Below are 18,927 nucleotides of genomic sequence, written 5' to 3' on the forward strand. Positions count from 1 at the left end.
GCAGGACATGTCCATGGGCCAAATTTGACCTTTCGGTGTTGGCCCTCTGCTTTCCCTAGGACCTTGAGAGACAGCAGCAACAATTTCCATATTCAAAGCAATCTAGATGTCATGGGGGGGGGGGACACCCGAGTAAATGTTGTGATAACTCTGTAATTATGAAAATGGATATCATAGTGCTCTCTTTTTCCCTCCACCGATATTCTTAGAAGCAGGGAATTTAACAGAAGTGTCTGCTTTTACATATTTGGCAATAGTAGAGCTTATTAAGTAATTTTGAAATTCTCACAATTCTGTTCACATTTCAAAATAAAGTTCATATGCAAGAGTCCTTGAATCACTTCTTGTGTGCTCAGAGAGATTGAATGCCAAGATTTGAAATGTCGTTAAGGTAGTTTCAGGAAATTAGCCATCTCCTAGTGTCAACAGTAGGTTGTGTGTTTTAGCCGTTTGACTCACAGCGTCAGTGGGCAGCCTGCTTTCTTGTGAACTGTAGTCAGTTACCTTCCCCAGCATATGTGTTCAAAACAAGGCAAGTGCCTCCTTCCCGACTGCCTGCATCCTAATCCTTATGGTCCAGACATCTCCACGCAGCCGGTGGTCTACTGTACACATCCCACTCCAGCAAAGCGTCACCTGGGACTTAACTCAAAACTGTTTCCATGTATATTTTAGAAGCATTGTGTCCTTTCTCTCTTACTCTGGATTTTATGCAGGTATAATTAAATTTGGACAAAAGATGTTCTGAGAGAACTCTGCTTTAAAGGATTTCAAGACAGTGCTTTTGAAAGCAATGAATGCATCTATAAAACAGACACCCTGTATTTATTCACTGTAGGCCTAGACTTTTCCCCAGTAGATTTGCACAGAAGAATTTGGTTAACAAATGCATTTTCTCCATAAAGGGCACTTTCAAAAGCACTACATAGAGTGCTTGAATTTAGAAATATTGCAGTTATTACACCTATAATGTATCATTTTGCACTATGTTAGTGTATCAAATCAACAGGTACACAATGTTATATGTCAGTTATATCTCAATAAACCTGGGGGGAAAGTGTTTTCTTTGCAGCAAATATAATAAGAAAAAATGGGTACATTTCAAGATGGGCTATTGTGCATAAATTTTATAAGTTGAAAATGAATAGAATCTGTGAATTCTTATAAAAAAAAAACAACGTAGAAATATCAGCACTAGGAAGGGGATGAGAATGACTACTGTGTGCCCACTATGTGCCAGGTCCTGGAGTAAACATTTTAATATCAAATGAAGCTCTGTGTAAGGTTTGAAACGGCTGGCTCTAAGGTTCGATGACCCGAATTTGAACCCCAGCTTCCATCCTGTTGTAAGGATTCGTGACATAAGGTGTGCAAAACATCTACCCTATGCTGATGTAATAGGGGGGGATTAATAAATATTAACTGTTTATTTTATTTCACTTAATCCTTTGATGTAGTCAGTATCCCCATTGTACAGATTAGGAGACTGAGTCTAGAGCAATCTAAGTAACTTGCACCAAGTTTTCAGAATTAGGTTGTAGAGGCAGAATTTAGAACCAGGGTTCTGCTGGGCACTCTGATAACATCTCTGACCGGGAATCATTGTTCCAGGCTGCAGGATGATCTGTGCTGGGACTTTTTTTTTTTTATGGTGGGAAAAACCACCCCAGCTAGAATAACACCCTCTACTGAGAGGCAAAGCTTTCTTTACAGGCAGCAACTTCACAAATAATGTATAAACAAACAAACCTTAGCATTTCTAAACTTCCAAAGGGCCCACCTCAGCAGTCAACCATTCTTAGAGTTCTTTTTTCATTTTGAGGAGCAAAGTCTTTTAGCTATATGGATAGGTCTACACTTTTCAACATCTGTGCATGATTTATGAAACGTGTCAAATAGTCCTATCAATACCTCTGCTGTATAAATGTCACCTATACAAATATCAGCTTGTCATGCCAGCTTAAGGAAATCGTAAGGATGATATTCCTTTAGCAGCCAGAAGGCAAACTTCCAGGGTATTGGGGGGGGTGGAGGGTGGGGATAACTTTTTGACTAGCTGCTATAGTTTTTCATCTGCCCTTATGTCATGAGCACCAAGTGATGCTGGTGTCCTCAGCCCCTTGGCTACATCGGTCATGCCCGATGTCAGTGTTGTTCAAACAGCCCCTCTAAATGCGGGCTCCTATTGAGGCCGTCCTTGTTTTCATCTTCGAGGCCCACGGCTTGGTGGCCATAGTGACCAAGTATTGGCTACCGTAGGGCAATAATTGACATTTTAATAGTGAAGGAGTTCAATGGTGTTGACATTGAAACTGGAAAGTCATTTTACTAATGCAGGATTCTGCTTTGCTGTGTTGAAATCCTAGGGAAATCGGTCACCTGCAGCCCAAGACACAAGTAGGATTTAGCTCTAGTAGCGGGCTGACTCTTTTTCCTTTAGAGGTATGTCTAAGAGAGGGCTGGATTAAACTTCAGTTCACAAGTGAATATGAGCATAATATAAAGATAGCAGAAAGAAAACAAGAAGAATTGGGGCTGAACGTCACGTAATTTTCATTGCAGTTTACTTCCTAGCGCTTGATCTAGTCACAATGTTTTCGCCACAGTGTTGCTTCCCCCGGAATTACTCAGGTGCTTAACTGTTCCGCCGTCTAAATGTCTGTCTGCAAGGAGGCACACAGTGTACGCATCCAATTCTGTGCAAATGGAAAAACTCACCTCAGGATGCTGCAATGGACGGCACCGTTCGAGAAGCTTCCCATGGCCCCATTTAACCGCTCTGGGTTTCCTCTCCAGGGTTCAGCGGATTCCTACACAAGCAGGCCGTCTGACTCCGATGTCTCCTTGGAAGAAGACAGGGAAGCGATCCGGCAGGAGAGAGAGCAGCAGGCGGCCATCCAGCTGGAGAGAGCGAAGGTGACTTTCTTGCCCCTCTCTGGTTCCAAAGTGGAATGTTGATCAGTGGCTCTTCCCCTGCCTCTGATTTCTCGGGGGGGGGGGGGGGGGGGGGACCATTTTATGATCACCCTGCTAAGGCACCCGATTGCAAGGCTTTCTGATCCATTCACCCCCAAGTGAGGTTTAGCCACATTCCCAGGGGACCATTACCTGAGACACTGACACGTCACCCGTTTGTGTTCGGTCTGGAGGTGAATATTGTGGTCATCTTCCCACTTAGCAGTTGTGGCCAACATCAGCTCACCACACCCAGTGTCGGCAGAGAGCCTCCTAAGGTTCCAGCTTTGCCGCCTGTTCTGTGACATTCGCCTTCATTACAGGCCACACTTGCGGTGTTGTTCTGTGGGTGTCCCCGTGGATCCCTCTGCTCTGCCCTTTTGGTTTCAGCCTCCCACCTAAAGTTCAGAACTTTGAACAGGTATTAGCATTGCAGAGAAGACAAGCAATAAAAGCACTGCAAAATAGACCTTCAAATATCTCACAAGGAGAGCCCCCCAACCCCCCCCCCAGGAATCTACACCCGCAGGAGGCCACAAACTGCACGTTTAAATGTGAGAATAGGAGGATTCACTAGAGATCTCCCATTCTGTGTCTTTGAAACTATTTTTTATTTTTTAGCACAGACTCCTTTTGTCAAATGAACTCTCATGCACAACAGCAAACTATAAAGCGGGTGAAGGCCAGCCTCTTGTCCCTGCCTCCATGAGAGGCTCCTGAGGCATATTGACCCAATCTTTCAGTTTTTAAAAGAAGTAGAATTGAAGCTCAAATACAGTAAATTCCCTTTTCTATTTTTACAGTAAACATTTTTTAAAAAGAGAGTAGTGACTCCCACACCTGCAATGTCTGTGTTTAGCTGGCGGAGGGGGTTTGGGGCAGTGCCTGGAAAGGGGCATCCGTGGGACCCTAGTTCAGGTCCTACCTCCAGTGTTGCTCCCCAGCCTCGTTCACAGCACGAATACATGAGCCAATCACAGAGCAGCCGGATTGCAGGGACCTTGAGTTCTCAGTTGTGGCTAAGTTGTGTTTTAGTTTTCTTTTGGAGTTTGTTTTGTGGCCATTGTGGTCACCCGAATGTCAGCGCAGTACCGTTAGCGTGGGCTGGTGGTTTGCATAACCTCCACCAGGCTGCACCAGCCCAGGAGCACTTAGTCCAAAAGAGTTTCGGAACCAGCTTTTGTGAGCTCGGGAGAAGGCGACATGTGATCTGCTCTGCCTTTCCTGTCTACCCCGCTGGCCTTTCTTTTCCCTGGCAAGATAAGGTATTCTATTGAGTGGGATCCCATAGGTTTTCAGATCTCAGCTACCCCCACCATCACCACCACCACAACAGCCTTTGTATTTAAGACCCAGCGCCCGTTTTCTGTATCCAAAGGGTGGGGGTGTCTGTTATCATTTAAAATAACAAGCATAAGTTTTATAACTAGAGGACAGAGCAGCCAACCCCTCCCACTTTGCATTCCATTTCAGGACATGGGGGCACATTTTTTTGTCTGGGATGTTGGAACATGCCAGAGCCGGAGGGGGGAAGGGTGGGCTGGCAGGACCGAAACACTTTTAGTGCCAGCCTGCAGGTGTCTCTGTGTTGCCTGACAGCGTGAGACCCATTGGAGATCCCCCTTCAGAAAGTGATTTCCCGTCCCGCCTGAGACTGTCACTTACCTTGTTATAATACTGCGTTTCAATATGAAGCATCCTCCTCTGTCTTCCTCCCTCCACCCTTGCTCCACGATCCTGGGCCCAGTCCAAGCCTGTAGCCTTTGCTGTGAAGACAAACGTGAGCTACTGTGGCGCCCTGGATGAAGATGTGCCTGTCCCCAGCACGGCCATCTCCTTCGATGCCAAGGACTTTCTACACATTAAAGAGGTACATGTGGGGCACTCTGTGTGCCCTCTCCTGCCGCAAGACCGAAGCCAGGGATGGGCTCTGAGCCAGATTACACAGGGAGAAGCCCTGAGGGGCGAACAGTGTGTTACCTCATTTAGTTTGCTGGGCCTTCCAAACCCATTCATTCTCACCAAGATTTAGAAGCCTAAGGTCGTTACTTGCACTATCACACATTTAAAACTTTGGATCGCAGTCACCACGGGGGTGGATTCAGGACAGGCCTGTGGTCCTCTGGTCGCCTTTTAGTTCCCTTGCATGACCCCAGAGCCGTAGATATGGATCTAACTTAAGGAAACATGAGTTTGGTGGCAGGGCACCTACCCAGGAGGGACCGTTTACCCTGGATGTTGTAATTTTAAACATCTGGGCTATAGTCCTGTGGACCTTGACCTTGGAATCAACACTAATGAGTGTAATAATTAAAGCATTAAAGCTAAGAAGAGGGCAGAGGTCTTTGGGAAACAGAAAGGGTAAAGGATGGAGCAGTACAGGGAGGGCGTGAAACCCCTCAACTCAAGAGGTGCAATAGTGACATCTAAAATTTTATTCACTCAGCCTCAGTGTATTGAAATCCTACTTCATGTCAGACTTGTGCTGGGCACTGGGGGGTCAGAGATGAAGGCTTGCTTTCCCTACTGCCAGGAAGCTCCGAGTCTGGAGGAAGAGACAGACAAGCACACAGTTTCCACATGGGTAACAGTACAGCACAATTGAATGGATGTGGTGGGAACACAGATAAAAAGTAGGGGGGACCACCAGGCTAGGGGCTAGGAGGATCAGGTGCCTGACAGCTCCACAAAAGCGGTGAAGCCTGAGAAGAGTTCAGGCTGGGATGGGGGTGGCATCCGATGGAAGGGACAGCCAGGAGCAATGAGATGGCTGGAGGGCAGTAAGTAGAGAGTGGTACAGGGGACCGGCCAGGGCAGAGGGACAGGAGCCTGATAAAAAAACATTTTTAAAGACCTTGTAGGCCATGGCAAGAAGCCTGGACTTTATCACCAGGCACTGGTCTGGAGAAGAATTTTAAATAAAAGACTGATGTGACCAGCCTTGTGTCGTAACATAACTCTGGTGGCCAAGAGAGCGTTGCAGAGACTAGGGAGACGACACGGGGCCGGACAGTGGCTGTAGCAGAAAGGACGGAGACGCAGCAGCTTGGAGAGAGAGTTAAGTGGCAAATATACAGGATTGGGGGATTTCACATGGGTGGAAAATGTGGGGGAAAGTGAAATAAGGGGGGAATGAAGGGCAGAGGCTAATTTTTCCAGTTTCCTTGGAAGGGTGGATGGTGGGGTCCGCTATCAAACTAAGGAGGGCAGAGAGGGGAAAAGACTTGTTATGGGTGTAGATGTGGTTATGAATTTGCTTTTAGATGCACTATATCAGGGACACTGTGAAACTCTCATGAAGATACTTAATAGATCTTTACCCATATAATCTGGCGGCCAGAAGAGAGGAATTGCAATTTTCTCTCCCTAAATGCTAAGAGTTGAAAAGGAGACTGGGCTGTAGTCAGGAGAAGATAAAGAACTGAGGCATTGTTTTGAAATTTTGCTTTGCTTTCTTTGTTTCTAAGATGGGAAGGATTTAATCATGTTTTCCATGCTGAGATGTTGAACCCAATGAAATACAGTGGAAGGAAAAGGCATAGCTGATGGAGGGAGGGGCTGGAGTCGAGGGGTGGAGATGGCATGTGGAAAATGGACACAAGAATTAGGCTGAGTCAGGAGGAAAGTCTTGCTTCCCTTGAACTTCTCTGGTCTGCACAGAATTTTCTGTTGACGTTGGGGGCATACACTGGAGGACCTGTCTACTTGATAGTCTCCTTTGTCTCTGCTAAAGTGGAGACATTGGAAATTAGATCTTAGGGAAAGGTGAGACAATAAAGTGAAACCTGAGAATGGAGGAGCCTGAAGATTGTGATCAGCATAAACATATCAGTTAATGCCACCGAGACACTTGCATGGTAAATATATAACAAGTTTGAAAATCACTGTCATTGAAACTCTGCATTCTACCATGGCGTTAATGACACCAGGACATACACAGTTTTAATGTTTTAACTATTTGGTATCAAGTGGATCAAACATTTGGATGTCTACAGATGTCTCACTGTCCTTGCATTATACCCATGTGACCTACATTTGTATAGTCACTCATTTGAGATATAGTTTTTGAGCAGTTAGTGTGGCAGATATCCAACAGCTAAAAAGAAAGTAGACAGAGTCCCTTCCCTTATAGACGTAAAGTCTAGTGAGCGGGCAGATAATAAACAAATAAATAATTCCAATTTGTGAATGCTTTGGAGGGGAAAATTAACCAAATGCTGAAAATTTTTAAATATAAGGAATGAGGGGTTATATACTTCCAAATATAGGAGTGATCAGAGAAGGCCTTTGTAAGAATGTGACCTTTAAGTAGAGACCTAAAGGATCAAGAGGAGCCAGTCTTAAAAAGAGCAAACCTTCTAGGCTGAGGAACCTGCACATGCAAAGGACCTGAGGTAGGAAAACAGCCTGGCACAATCAATTATCTAGAAGATAATTGTGGCTGGAATGCAGTGAGCCAGGGGCCTAGTCACAGGAGACATAGTTGTAGAAGTAAGCAGGGCACAAGTCAAGTAGGACCTTAAGGTGATGGTGAGACTTCAGGTTTTATCCTAAATGTAATGAGAAGCCATTGAAGGCTTTGAAAGCAGATTAGTGAGATGAATTTATTTTTTTTAAAGGTTCTTTGATTGTTTGTAGAGACGGTGGATGGGAGTGGGATAAGTACGGAATCAGGAAAACCAGTAGAATCATTCTAGGTGAGAGATGATGGGATTGAGCCAGCATGGTGACAGTGAGATAGAGAGAAGTAGGCAGATGTGAGATATGATACAGAAATTCAGTGAAGAGCACAGGTGATGGACTCAGGGTAGGAACTAAAGTTTAGCAACTGGGATGGATATTAGGTGGGTGGGGAGAGAACAGATGGGGAGAGCGGTTGGGGAGTGGACACTTCGAAGATGATATCAAGTAGGAAGTTAGCTCTAAGAATCTGGAGCTCAGAGGAAAGGGTTGGGCCAAAGGTAATAAATTTGGATCATTTGTTTATGCATTGCATTAAAGCTGTGATAATGAAGGAAGTCACCTACTAAGGAGAGAGTAGAAGGAAGAGAGAAGGCAGCTCTGGGTCAAACCCAAAGGAATCCCGTCCTGCAGATATGAGGTACAACAAATAAGGAAACAGAGAAGTCTGAGATAGAGGAGGGGAACCAGGACAGAGCAATGTGTGGACAGCAAGAGAGGAGCGTGTCCTCAAGGAGGGAGCAGTCGGCTGTGGCAAATGCTGAGACATGTCACCTAAGATGAGGGGTGAAGAATGAACATTGGATTGGCAGCATGGTGGTCAGCAGCATGGAAGTCACTGGGACCCTTGTCTGCAGTTGTGGAGACGGAAGCCAAATGAAATGGGATGAGGGGAGAAGGGGAGCATATTTGGTACGTGTAGACCATGCTTTCAAGGAGGTTGACGCTGACCAGGAGTAGGCTGAGGAGGGTATGAATTCCAAAGAGGCTTCCTTTCCAGCAGGAGCTATTGGGCACCTGTACGTGCCGATATTAACAGAGAGAGAGACTGGTGAGAAAGGAGAGAGAGGCAAAGGAGTAAAGTTTTTGAGTAGGCAAGAAGGGTGGGATCCAGAGCCCGAGGGGAGGGACCGACCTTTGCTAGGAAGGGGAACACTTCTTTACGGAACGTGCAGGAGAAAGATGAGTGAGGGCAAAGGCTGCCTTGGTCATGGAAAGCGGACGTAGCCTCAGCTTGATGGCGTGTGCTTCCTGGGTGGTCTGCATTTGCCTAGAAGACGAGGGCCCTCCACCTGAAACATGTGCCCTGGCATCTGAATGGTTAAGTTGACTTTGTCCCACCATCCCCATCAAAAATGACCAACCGTATTTATTAGTTGCGAACACTCTTCATTTCCCAGGACAAGCAGAACTTTCAAAGGTAAGAGAAGTTCTCACATATTCCATGCACACTCATGTAACAACGTGCCCATTTTGCTGTGCTTTATGGCTTTCCTCCATTCCACCAATATTCCCAATTTGTCCCGTCGGTAGCTTTTTGACCTGTATGCTCCTTGATCAGTGGCCTTCTCTTTAATCTGGCAGTTTGAAGCATGATATTGAGCTGGTAATCCTATATGGATTACAGCCTTTTGTTTCCGTATCTTGAAATATCAGATATCTAAGAAAACACCTTAGAAAGATAAAGGGCTAATCATTTTAGGGAAATCAAAATGAGAACGATTTAAACAACACTAGGGTGACCTTGCCAGGAAGCTGGCACATGCTCTCGGAACAGTGACACAAATGAACACGTTGCTGTGATTAAGTTGTAGCCTTTCCTCTCATCCATTGCCTAGCAGGCCATTTATTATGCTCTGTTTTAAGTACTTTTCAGTAATGAAAAAACTTAAATGCAGAGAAAAGCTGCAGCTCTCCTTATCACATATACCAAATGATGGGCAAATTAAACGCTTGAATGTATTATAGCGACTTTCTCTCAAGTGGCTGAAAGAATGTTCATTTATGTTGAGTCAGATTCTCACTGTGCTTTGTCCGTTTCCTAGAACTAAGTTAAAACATGTTGGACAGATTCAGTAATCATTTCAGGAAGCCCTTTAAGGTCACTTGGGTACCATTTAATAAATTAGTGTTCCAGTGGACTCACTTAATTTCAGGAAATAACTTAGGCCCTAGGAAACTATGACTCAGAGTCTGTTTTGTCCCCACCACGGTCAAATTTAAATACCAGGCCTGTGCACCAAAGATTCTAAAAGGGTCCCCTTGCCTTTTGTTAATCCCAAAATAAATATACCTGTTATTTCAAGCCTGTTATCCTAAAATAAAAGATAGGAAGATGGGGAAAGCTAAGACCTAGATTAAGATTTTATATTGGTTCAACTCACATTTCTTTGGTGTAGTCTCACACTACATGTAGTCTCACACTTTCTTTCTAATCTAAGCAAAGTGTACTACATAAAGTTGTTACATTTTGGAAAAAATAGATACTTTGGGATCAAAGCTAGAGAGTTATCTTGCCCAACACTAACAAAAACAATAAAGGAAGTTCTGGGAATCATCTCTGAAGGGTGTAAATAATAGGGCTGATGTGTCTGCTCTCTAGAAATCACTAGCTGAAACCTTTGAGGAGGCGGGCAGGATTAAATGTGTCTTCTACCCTAGGATTCAGAAAATCTATAATTATAACCGCAGTTTTGCTGACCCATCAAATGGGCCACGTTGACAGAGTCTCACCTTGTATTGACTGAAGCCTTTGCATGGGTTGTTCGAGTTTACGTGTCATGGAACTTCATTTAAATGGAAACCCTGTGTCCCTTTTGGGCTTCGGGCCATTTGGAGATTATTTCCCAAAAACCCACATACAAACATAGATGTTTAGCCTTTGTGAGATTAGGCTTCTTTTTCTTCAGGTAGTAAGGTGGATCTTAATTTGCAAACCTATGTTTGGAGGTGTGGGGGAAGAAAAATAGTTTTCCTTCTACCCTTCTAAATTCTTCTGGATGGTCTAATAACCAAATTACCATGAGACAGATTAACAGGAGAGAACAACCAAATGTATTATATAGGTACCTACAGGGGTTCCCCAAGAATATGAGACCCAAGAACAGATTGGGCAGTTAAGATTCATATGTCATTCTGGAGCTATGGAGAAAGAGTGTGTGTGTGTGTGTGGTTGGGGCACTTCAAAGGGCAGGAAGACAATTCACAAGGAGATGAAAAAGTGAATGTTTGATAAATAAGTGTTCGCTGGGCCATGTTTAACAATGGGGCGCAGAGAGGACTTTGAACAGTGGGCCTTGCTGGGTTTTTCTCTATCACACTTAGCTCATATTAAACTATAGTTATCTAAAAATAAATAAACTACAGTTGTCTATGATGATATGTCCCTTCCTGGAGCAGGTCCTCTAAATTCTTTTAGTCGGTCAGGGGAGGGTTAGGGTTTTTTCTTGATTCTTTCATGTTTTCACAGTAATCAGCTTGAAATAATTAATATTTGGAGTGGCATATTTTGGGGTAGTAAGTTCTGCTTCCCCTCAGAAGATTATAATCCTTCCCAGTGAGAGTAGATAGCAGGCAGTATCATGGATTTTTACCTAAAAGCTTTTGACAAATAGCAGACTGTTGAATGTAGTTCATTTCAGACTTGCCTGTCTTATCTTCCAGAATTTTAGATTCACTGATACGTATTTATTCTTGTAAAATCTATTCCTTAAAAATTGGCTAAGGCTTTTTGATAAGGGCCAAAGGAACCCAAAGGTTAGGACCTGACTTTAGTCTGAGGATTAGCAAACTGTGGCTCATCTGCCCCTTTTTGGGAAGAAAGGGTTTATTGAAACAGCCACGCTCCCGTGTTTACGTGTTGTCTGTGGACACTTTCCCACTACCACGGCAGGTTCAGGTAGCTACAGCAGAGAGCGTGTGGACAGCAAAGCCTGAAACACTCACTATCTGGGCCGTTGGATAAAAAGTTTGTAGGCCCTGCCTCAGTGTTTATGTATATAATATATTATAATATATAATATGAGTGGTGTTTCGCCCACCTGGTCCCCTGAAATTAATTAATGAGATATAAATATAAGTGAATTACTATTGACAGCAGCTTTATTTCTGCATTACAGAAATACAACAATGATTGGTGGATAGGAAGGCTGGTGAAGGAGGGCTGTGAGATTGGCTTCATCCCAAGTCCACTTAGGCTGGAGAACATCCGGATTCAGCAAGAACAGAAAAGGGGACGTTTTCACGGAGGGTAAGCCTCCTGCCTTTCTATAAACTTTTGGGATATTAGGCGGTATTTTCAAGTTTGCTCCTTAGGTTCAAACCGTATACCTTCAAGGTAAAAGATTCTTTTGTGTAAAGGCGGTGTTTCTGAAATCGACACCAAGGTGTTTCAGGCGTTCATTCTCCCTGAGGCCTGGCACCGTGCGATCAACATGAGCAGACTCCGCAACGCTCCTGGGAACCTAAGCTTTCCTTCGTTGCGGGCCTCCGGGGCATCTTCCTCAGTCAGGACGCGGGAGCCTGACCTGAGCCGGCACCGCCGCTCTCCCTGGTTAACTTTCAGAGGCGCCCAAGTCGGCAGAGAATGCGACAGTGCATGCGGGTCCTGGTACTAGCAGCGCCTTCTCCACCCAGCGCTTTCTGTGGCGTCTGCCGCTCTTGCTAATAAGGTAGAGACTGTCTAGCTTCAGTGAATCAGCCTCTAGTGAACTAATGAAGTAGCCACGTATCTCAGGGTGCAGTTATTTCAAGGTCCCAGGAATACACCAAAGCTTGAGAGAAATCAGAATCGGATGGAGCCTGAACATGTGAGCCTACACGGAAGCATTGATTTGATATGTTACCACTTTTTGTAAGTCCTAAAATAGAAGCAGCTCTTTCTCTTGACTCTCAACCTCCTTTTTCTGTTGGATTCTTTTCTATTTCAATAACTCCTCTGTTTAGGGGCCCTGTTGCCTTTGTCATATGGGAACCTCTTAAACAGCGATAGGAGATCACAAAGTACAGTCAGCCCCACTTTTAGTTATCAGTTCTGTTTAGTATATAGCATGCCTATAATATTATTAATTATTATTTACTCTTGTTCCCTCTACTCTAGACTTTTTGTCTCTCTTGATGATCTTTAAACATCTTGGTAACACACATTTCTGCCTCAGGACCTTTGCACTTGCTGTTTCCTCTTACTGGAACCCTTCCCTTCACACTGTCACCAGATCATTCCAGCATCTGCTTCAGGTCTTTGTTAAATATCACCTTTTCAGTGACCCCTTCCTGCCACCATATTTTAAATTGTAACCACTTCCCATCTTAATCCTTAGTTTTTGCTGTTGCATTACTATCAGAAATACTATATATTTACCTATTCAAGAGTCTGTCTCTATACGTGAAGGGATTTTTGCATTTCTTCACCCACTGTTGTACTTCTAACTTTTAGAACAGTGGATACTCAATAAATATTTGTTGAATGACATAATAAATGCATTATCATCATTTCCAAAGCTGTTAGTTTATTATTTTTCCATGATATCGTTACATGCTTAAATACTTTTGCACTAAAAGCTTACTTAGCAGAAGGTACAAGAGTAAAGCCAAGAGCTACAGACATGATCTTATTTTCTTTATACCGACCCTGTGAGGTGTAGCTTCTTCTTCTATTGATGAGGAAACTAAGGCTCAGATGTGTGATATGATGGCAAAGCCAGGGCGAGAAATCAGATTGTTCTGACTCTGTGGCTCATACTCTTAAGCACTGAAAAGGAGGTACACTGGAGAAGTAGGGAGGTGGGCTCCGGAGGGCCCCCATGGGCTCCAGGGAAGCTTCCAGAAGGATGTGAGGAGACCAGTGCTGGTGGTCTTCCATTCCAGGTCACAAAATTGTCAGTTCTTAATTCTGATCCCGCATAATTGCTTCTAAGAAGAAACGCTCTTTCCAGGTCTTGTTCTGAACTGTGTTTGACATCTGAGTGGTGCCCTGGTGAGCTGTGTTAGTGAAAAGCAAGCCGCTCACAAGAGCATTCCCCTCAGTGATTCAGAATAACTAGGAGAGATATTTTTGCAAAGTATTTCCAGGTCCCAGTTAGTTCCCCATTTTCTCTGAGAAATGAGGTCAAAGAAAACATTTGGACAGATTCTTCAAGTTCTTCTCTATAGCAGGATGTGGTGTGTTTTGAATTATCTAGGAGGATTAAGGCCAAAGAAAGCTTTGTGCTCTCAAGTTCTATTTTCAAGGGATCTGGAGAAGGACTCTTAAGTTCCTTTTCTATATCCTAGGAAATCCAGCGGCAATTCTTCTTCAAGTCTTGGAGAAATGGTATCAGGGACATTTCGAGCAACACCCACATCAGCAGGTGAGGGTTTTAGCTAAATTCTTTTTAATGGAATGCATTCCTTGCTTAATGTTTGAACATATATGCAAGTATTCTTACTAATTTGGAAACAATTTAAAAGGCTTGATTTAAAGATTTTTCTACTTAATATTTCATTGCTCATTTGCCTTCAATAGTAATTTGATTTGATTTAAAGGGTAGTTGTGGTACTGAAAATGTAGATATTTGTATAATTTTGAAAAATCTTATTTACCCATCATTGTATAAACCAATGAACCCAACAGACTTTAAGATGCTGAGGGCCAATTAAAAAGAAAAAAGTTGTAGACTGAAGAAAATACTCTGTTTCAACTTCCACGGGCAACTTTAGGATGTGTTGGTAGCCTGAGCTATGGAGACTGGGAGGGTTGAAGCAGAGAATGAGGTTGGGCCCAGATGACCTCAATTCTATTTGGACAGTAGACAGCTGAGCCCTGAGATGAATGGTAATGCAGGGAGAATGGTGGCCCAACCAGGAGTCGTGCATTTGGAAACTGTGGAGGTATTCAAGCAGGAAGTTTTCTTCTACCACACTTCCTGACTCCTGTGGGTTAATTTCATTGTGACCCAGAACTGATGCTGCATTAGGGCATCCTGTATCACCAATTCAGGATGACAAGTCCGAGGGCTCTCCTGGCCTATATCTGCAGGAAACGGCGTCGGTTGTGTGTGTGGGTTCTGAGTGTATGGGTCCCTGTTCCTGTGACTCCTTCCTAGTCTCAGGGCTCCGAACCTAACTCGGTCTCTGGGTTGCCCCCACATGGACTAGACCTGCTGGGATGGCCACAGAACCGCTTTCATCACATATTGAGTATATTTTGCTTCCTCCCCATTAGTTGGACATTTAGGGCATTGCAGCTTTTCACTATTACAAACAGAAAAGAACAGGAATAACTGGCCATAAACTTATTTGAAATTATGAGCAGCCTAGTAGAAAAAATATATATCAATATCCTGGAAAGTGAGCCAGAGGACTTAAGAATGCATAAAGGACTGCAAAATCCAAAAATAATGAGTGATTGAGGTGATGATTATTTTTACCCAAATTGTTATTCTAAGTTTCTCTCTATCGCGTTTTATTTATCCAAGTTGTTCCTAGCCACACTGTATGCTGCGTTCAGCAGGAAACAGCCCGTGGGCTGTGCTGGCCCAGAGCTTCCAATGTTGCTGTGAAGTCCACCCTCCCCACCCAACACAAAATCAGGATGTGAGGTCATTCATACAGGGAGGAAGCTGTCTGTATTTTTCATGTCTTCAAAATCAGCCCATCCTGAGTGAAATAATAGAACCGTGCTCTGCAGAGTGGGTGGTAGTGAAATGATGAGAATTACAGGGACAAATTCTCACTGTAGGAGGAAATTGCTGCATTCTTCCATCTTTTAAAATCGTGTACTATCATTTACAGAGATTACATATTTTGATATGGCTCTCGTTGTTGTCTTTTAGCAAAACAGAAGCAAAAAGTGGTAAGTGAGTATTTCCTTTTTAAATCTACTGTTAAGGTTTCTCTCTGTATATGTTTGCATTGCTCCATTTCAGTGACCCGAATGGCTATAAAATAAGGGATGAGCCTCGTCAGTGGGGGCCTGTGGTGATCATTTTTTGTTTGACCTGAGAACTATGAATGTTGTGGCTGATGAGGAGGGGTACTCATCCTCACCTTGTCATGCGTGTCAAATCATCTCTTTCAGACGGAGCACATTCCTCCTTATGATGTTGTGCCGTCCATGCGTCCGGTGGTGTTGGTGGGGCCGTCACTGAAGGGTTATGAGGTACAAACACCAGCCTGTTCTGCTTCAGTTCTTGATCACGAGTCTAGGCGACCGCCACTGGGAGCTGGCTCCTTCGGGGCCTGCTTACAGATAGGTGCCCACGGAAGTCACTTCTCAGCATGTGAAGGTGGGCGGGGCAGGGTGGGCCTTGTGTGGCCCCTCGTTCTTTCTCCCCTCCCTGGCACGCTTCTCATCAATTATGTATTACATTGCTTAGAAATAAATATCTCCCTCAAAACACTGATCATGGGAAGTTCTGTGAACAGCACAAGGGGACATATCGGCAATCTGCCGGCAAACCTAAACCCTCAAAGCACCAACAAATCTCACCCTGCTGGTGCTCCGATCAATGGCATGGCCCACAGGATATTTCTCTGCGTATTTATTTTAAAGGACCTATAGAAGGAAAAAACTCCACTAAAAATACTAGTGAATTTCTTCCCAATACCACGTTGGAAGGAAAGAGTAAAGACTTAGATGTGCCACGTTGCAGATGTTGCCATTCGGACTTTGTTCTAGCACAAGTAATGGGTGGTGCATTAAAACCAGATGGTAGGCAGCCTCCAAGGCACCATTCTTGCTGAACTAGGACAGTCTGGCCCCTAGTACGCACTTGTTGAATGAATTAATCAATTTCTTTGAGGGAGATCTAAGAATCCCATCTCCTCCCTGCCTCTTTCTCCTTCCCCCTTCTCCTCCCTGCCCCTTCCCTCTCCCCCTGTCCCTCACCCCCTCAGTGGGGAACGTCAGAGGAAGAGCAGGAGAGTGATCTACAGAAATCCAGCCCTGGGCATAGAGAATTTCTACCAACTTGCACAGACTGGCAGGACTGCTGGGCCCAGGGCTGGTCTGCTCCTCACTGGAGCAAACACCGCTCAGGTGTGGCAAGGACAGGCCGTACCTGTGGTGGTCTCCTGGGGTTGGTTCTCAACCCTCCTAAGGGAAGGGGGTCAGGGTCTAGTGACTATTGCAGCTTTATTCCTCCACACCCTGGAGGAGAAGCAATGGGGGAAATTTAGTAACTATAGGTGGCCAAGAATGAAAAACGCCTTCCACAGTAACCTGCCCTCAGAGAGGACTGGCTGTGGTAGGTCTTTGCTCACAGTGCCCTTCCCTCTCCCCTCTCTTACTTTTGACTTCTCTCTCTCTATATCTGTGTGTGTTTGCCTCATTTTTTTCTTCTCACCTCTGCAAAGGTAACAGACATGATGCAGAAAGCCCTCTTTGATTTCCTGAAGCACAGGTTTGATGGGAGGTGAGACATACGGATATTTCTGTATTTTTATTTTCCTTTAATCAAACATGTATGGTGGAGTGACTTGTGGATCTATGTTTCCAGCGATTGCAGAAGATCTGTAATTAAAAGTTAACTCAGTAGTCAGGGAAGAATACAATGAAAGAGCTCTGAAAATATGAAGTTATGAAGTACAGCATTGAATCCCCAAGGGAAAAAGGATTTTTGAAAAGGAAAATAATCCATTCATTTTATTTAAATGTATGTGTTTGTCTTTATTTTCTCACTTCTTGCTTTATGAAAATATTAATTTAAAATATAGAAGAATTCTGGTAATTATGGTAGCCCGCTGGTCAAGCTGGGTAATATCATTTGGGAATTACACCTCTGTGTGTGTGTGTGATATGAAGATACAAACATAAAGTACTCAACTTGCTCAAAAGAAGAGTGCAAGTAACGTTTTCATCACAAGCCCCTCAAAGCGACTATAGTACTTCTTTGGGTGTTTCACTCAGGGTTTGTTTTACTAGAAATAGCCTTGTTATTTTATTGGTCTATTTTGTATGTATCCTGCATATTATTTAAAGCAAGGATAGAGTATAGGAGGATCTTACAGCTGTTCCATTACCAACATAGAAATGCTAATTATTTTTAAATGAATGTGTCATAACTGAAAGTAATATCTTTCCATAGAAAATCACAGAAAACTAATACTCATAGGTCACCACGCATTGCAGCAATTATGATGAATTTCAAAACAGAAATAAGCAACACTTGGGGTTCAGTATTGCCAGATTTAGAAAATGATTTTGCTAGTTTTCAGTGACATTTATTACTATACTCAGTCTCCTGAGGAACTGAAGTTCTATTAGTCTTTTATCTACTGACAAGTAACTACTGACACTAAGTCACAAAAAAGTTTCCCAGGGAACTTTTTAGAGACATACATCAAATAAGATGCATGGAAGTAGAGGGTATGAGTATAGCAAGAAAAAAAGTAGAAAGGAAATCGATTTAAGTTTAAAAAAAAAAGTTTATAAACTACATAACATTCAATGGTGAATTCTATGGTGAATGTAGTTACATTGCTGGAGAGCCTTTTACAAAAAAAAGAAGGAAAAAAAAGGAAGTTTGGATTTGGTGTCTGATTTTGATAATAGTAAGCATCTTTGTGTAGAAATAAGGAACTCTTGCCTTGTCTTACTAAAAGGTTCCTGGGCTGTGTCTGCTTTCTCTTGAGGTCTTTCGTGCATGTATACTTTTACTAAGAAATAACTTGTATTAAAAAATTAGCTGGTATTTTATTAGCAACTAAAACAAGAAAAAGAACCCGTTACTGTCTATACCTTTTCCTGTTTTTCTCTGTCTGTGTGTGTGTGTTTGGTAAAACTTTGGATGTGTTTGAAAATGGCTTTGTAAAATTATTTATAACCCAGAAGAAATAAAGTGTGCATCTGTTGATAATCCCTTAAATTTTTAAGAACCAAGAGTCACTATTTGGCTTTTACGAAACTAGAAATTTTGATTTTCACCTAAGCAGAATAGGTTCTTTCGAGGCTCCAAAAGTAATTATTCTAGAAAGTTGGATTCTGTCCCTAAACCAACCCACTTGTCTCCAGTCATATATTTGAATTGCTCTAGAACATCACTGTATGTTTTTAACCAGCAGCTGCATTCTTAAAATAACAAACAAAAGACAGAAACAAACTAAATAAGCAAGCCCTATTCTGTAAATAAAAGAAGCTGTGACCACAAGGACTGTCTGAGATTTCATGCCTCAAGCTGCAGCAGCCACCTGAGTAATGGAGGCTCAGATGTGGGGTTCACCTGACTTTAACCTGAATAAATCCTGACCATCTGTCAGCAGCACCTGGCCATGACTGACTGGGCAGCTGCACTTGACGTTGTGACTCATATCTGGTGAACTGGGGTTGCTGGAGAAGAAAACATACTGTAAGAGAATTATAGGTCAGGTGGCTAGATACTGGACTGGTGCTTGGGGGCCTGTGTTTTATGCCTTCTTAGCCTCTAACCATGGGGAACTTCCTCTCTGGGTCTCAGTTTTTCTTCTTGGCAAAATAAGGAAATATTACTTGACCAGGGTTTCCCAATGTCTTTTAGAAGTTAAACAGCTTTTTAC

General features: G+C 43.3%; 1 protein-coding gene across 2 annotated transcripts in view; it reads left to right on the forward strand.

Annotated features, from left to right (window-relative positions):
• Positions 1–18,927, forward strand: part of CACNB4 (calcium voltage-gated channel auxiliary subunit beta 4) — a 202,629-nt gene that overhangs the window by 155,880 nt on the left and 27,822 nt on the right. The window contains exons 3-9 of one of the 2 annotated variants that reach the window (XM_016205765.2): positions 2,797–2,916; positions 4,703–4,825; positions 11,535–11,665; positions 13,687–13,763; positions 15,228–15,247; positions 15,473–15,553; positions 16,750–16,808. In XM_016205765.2, coding sequence (XP_016061251.1) covers positions 2,797–2,916; positions 4,703–4,825; positions 11,535–11,665; positions 13,687–13,763; positions 15,228–15,247; positions 15,473–15,553; positions 16,750–16,808 — 611 coding nt within the window. Of the gene's footprint in view, positions 1–2,796; positions 2,917–4,702; positions 4,826–11,534; positions 11,666–13,686; positions 13,764–15,227; positions 15,248–15,472; positions 15,554–16,749; positions 16,809–18,927 lie in introns of those variants that run through there. The other variant, XM_087819856.1, reaches the window with a different exon arrangement.

This window comes from Miniopterus natalensis, chromosome 8 (assembly GCF_054644295.1).
Source record: "Miniopterus natalensis isolate mMinNat1 chromosome 8, mMinNat1.hap1, whole genome shotgun sequence".
NCBI classification, from domain to species: domain Eukaryota; kingdom Metazoa; phylum Chordata; class Mammalia; order Chiroptera; family Miniopteridae; genus Miniopterus; species Miniopterus natalensis.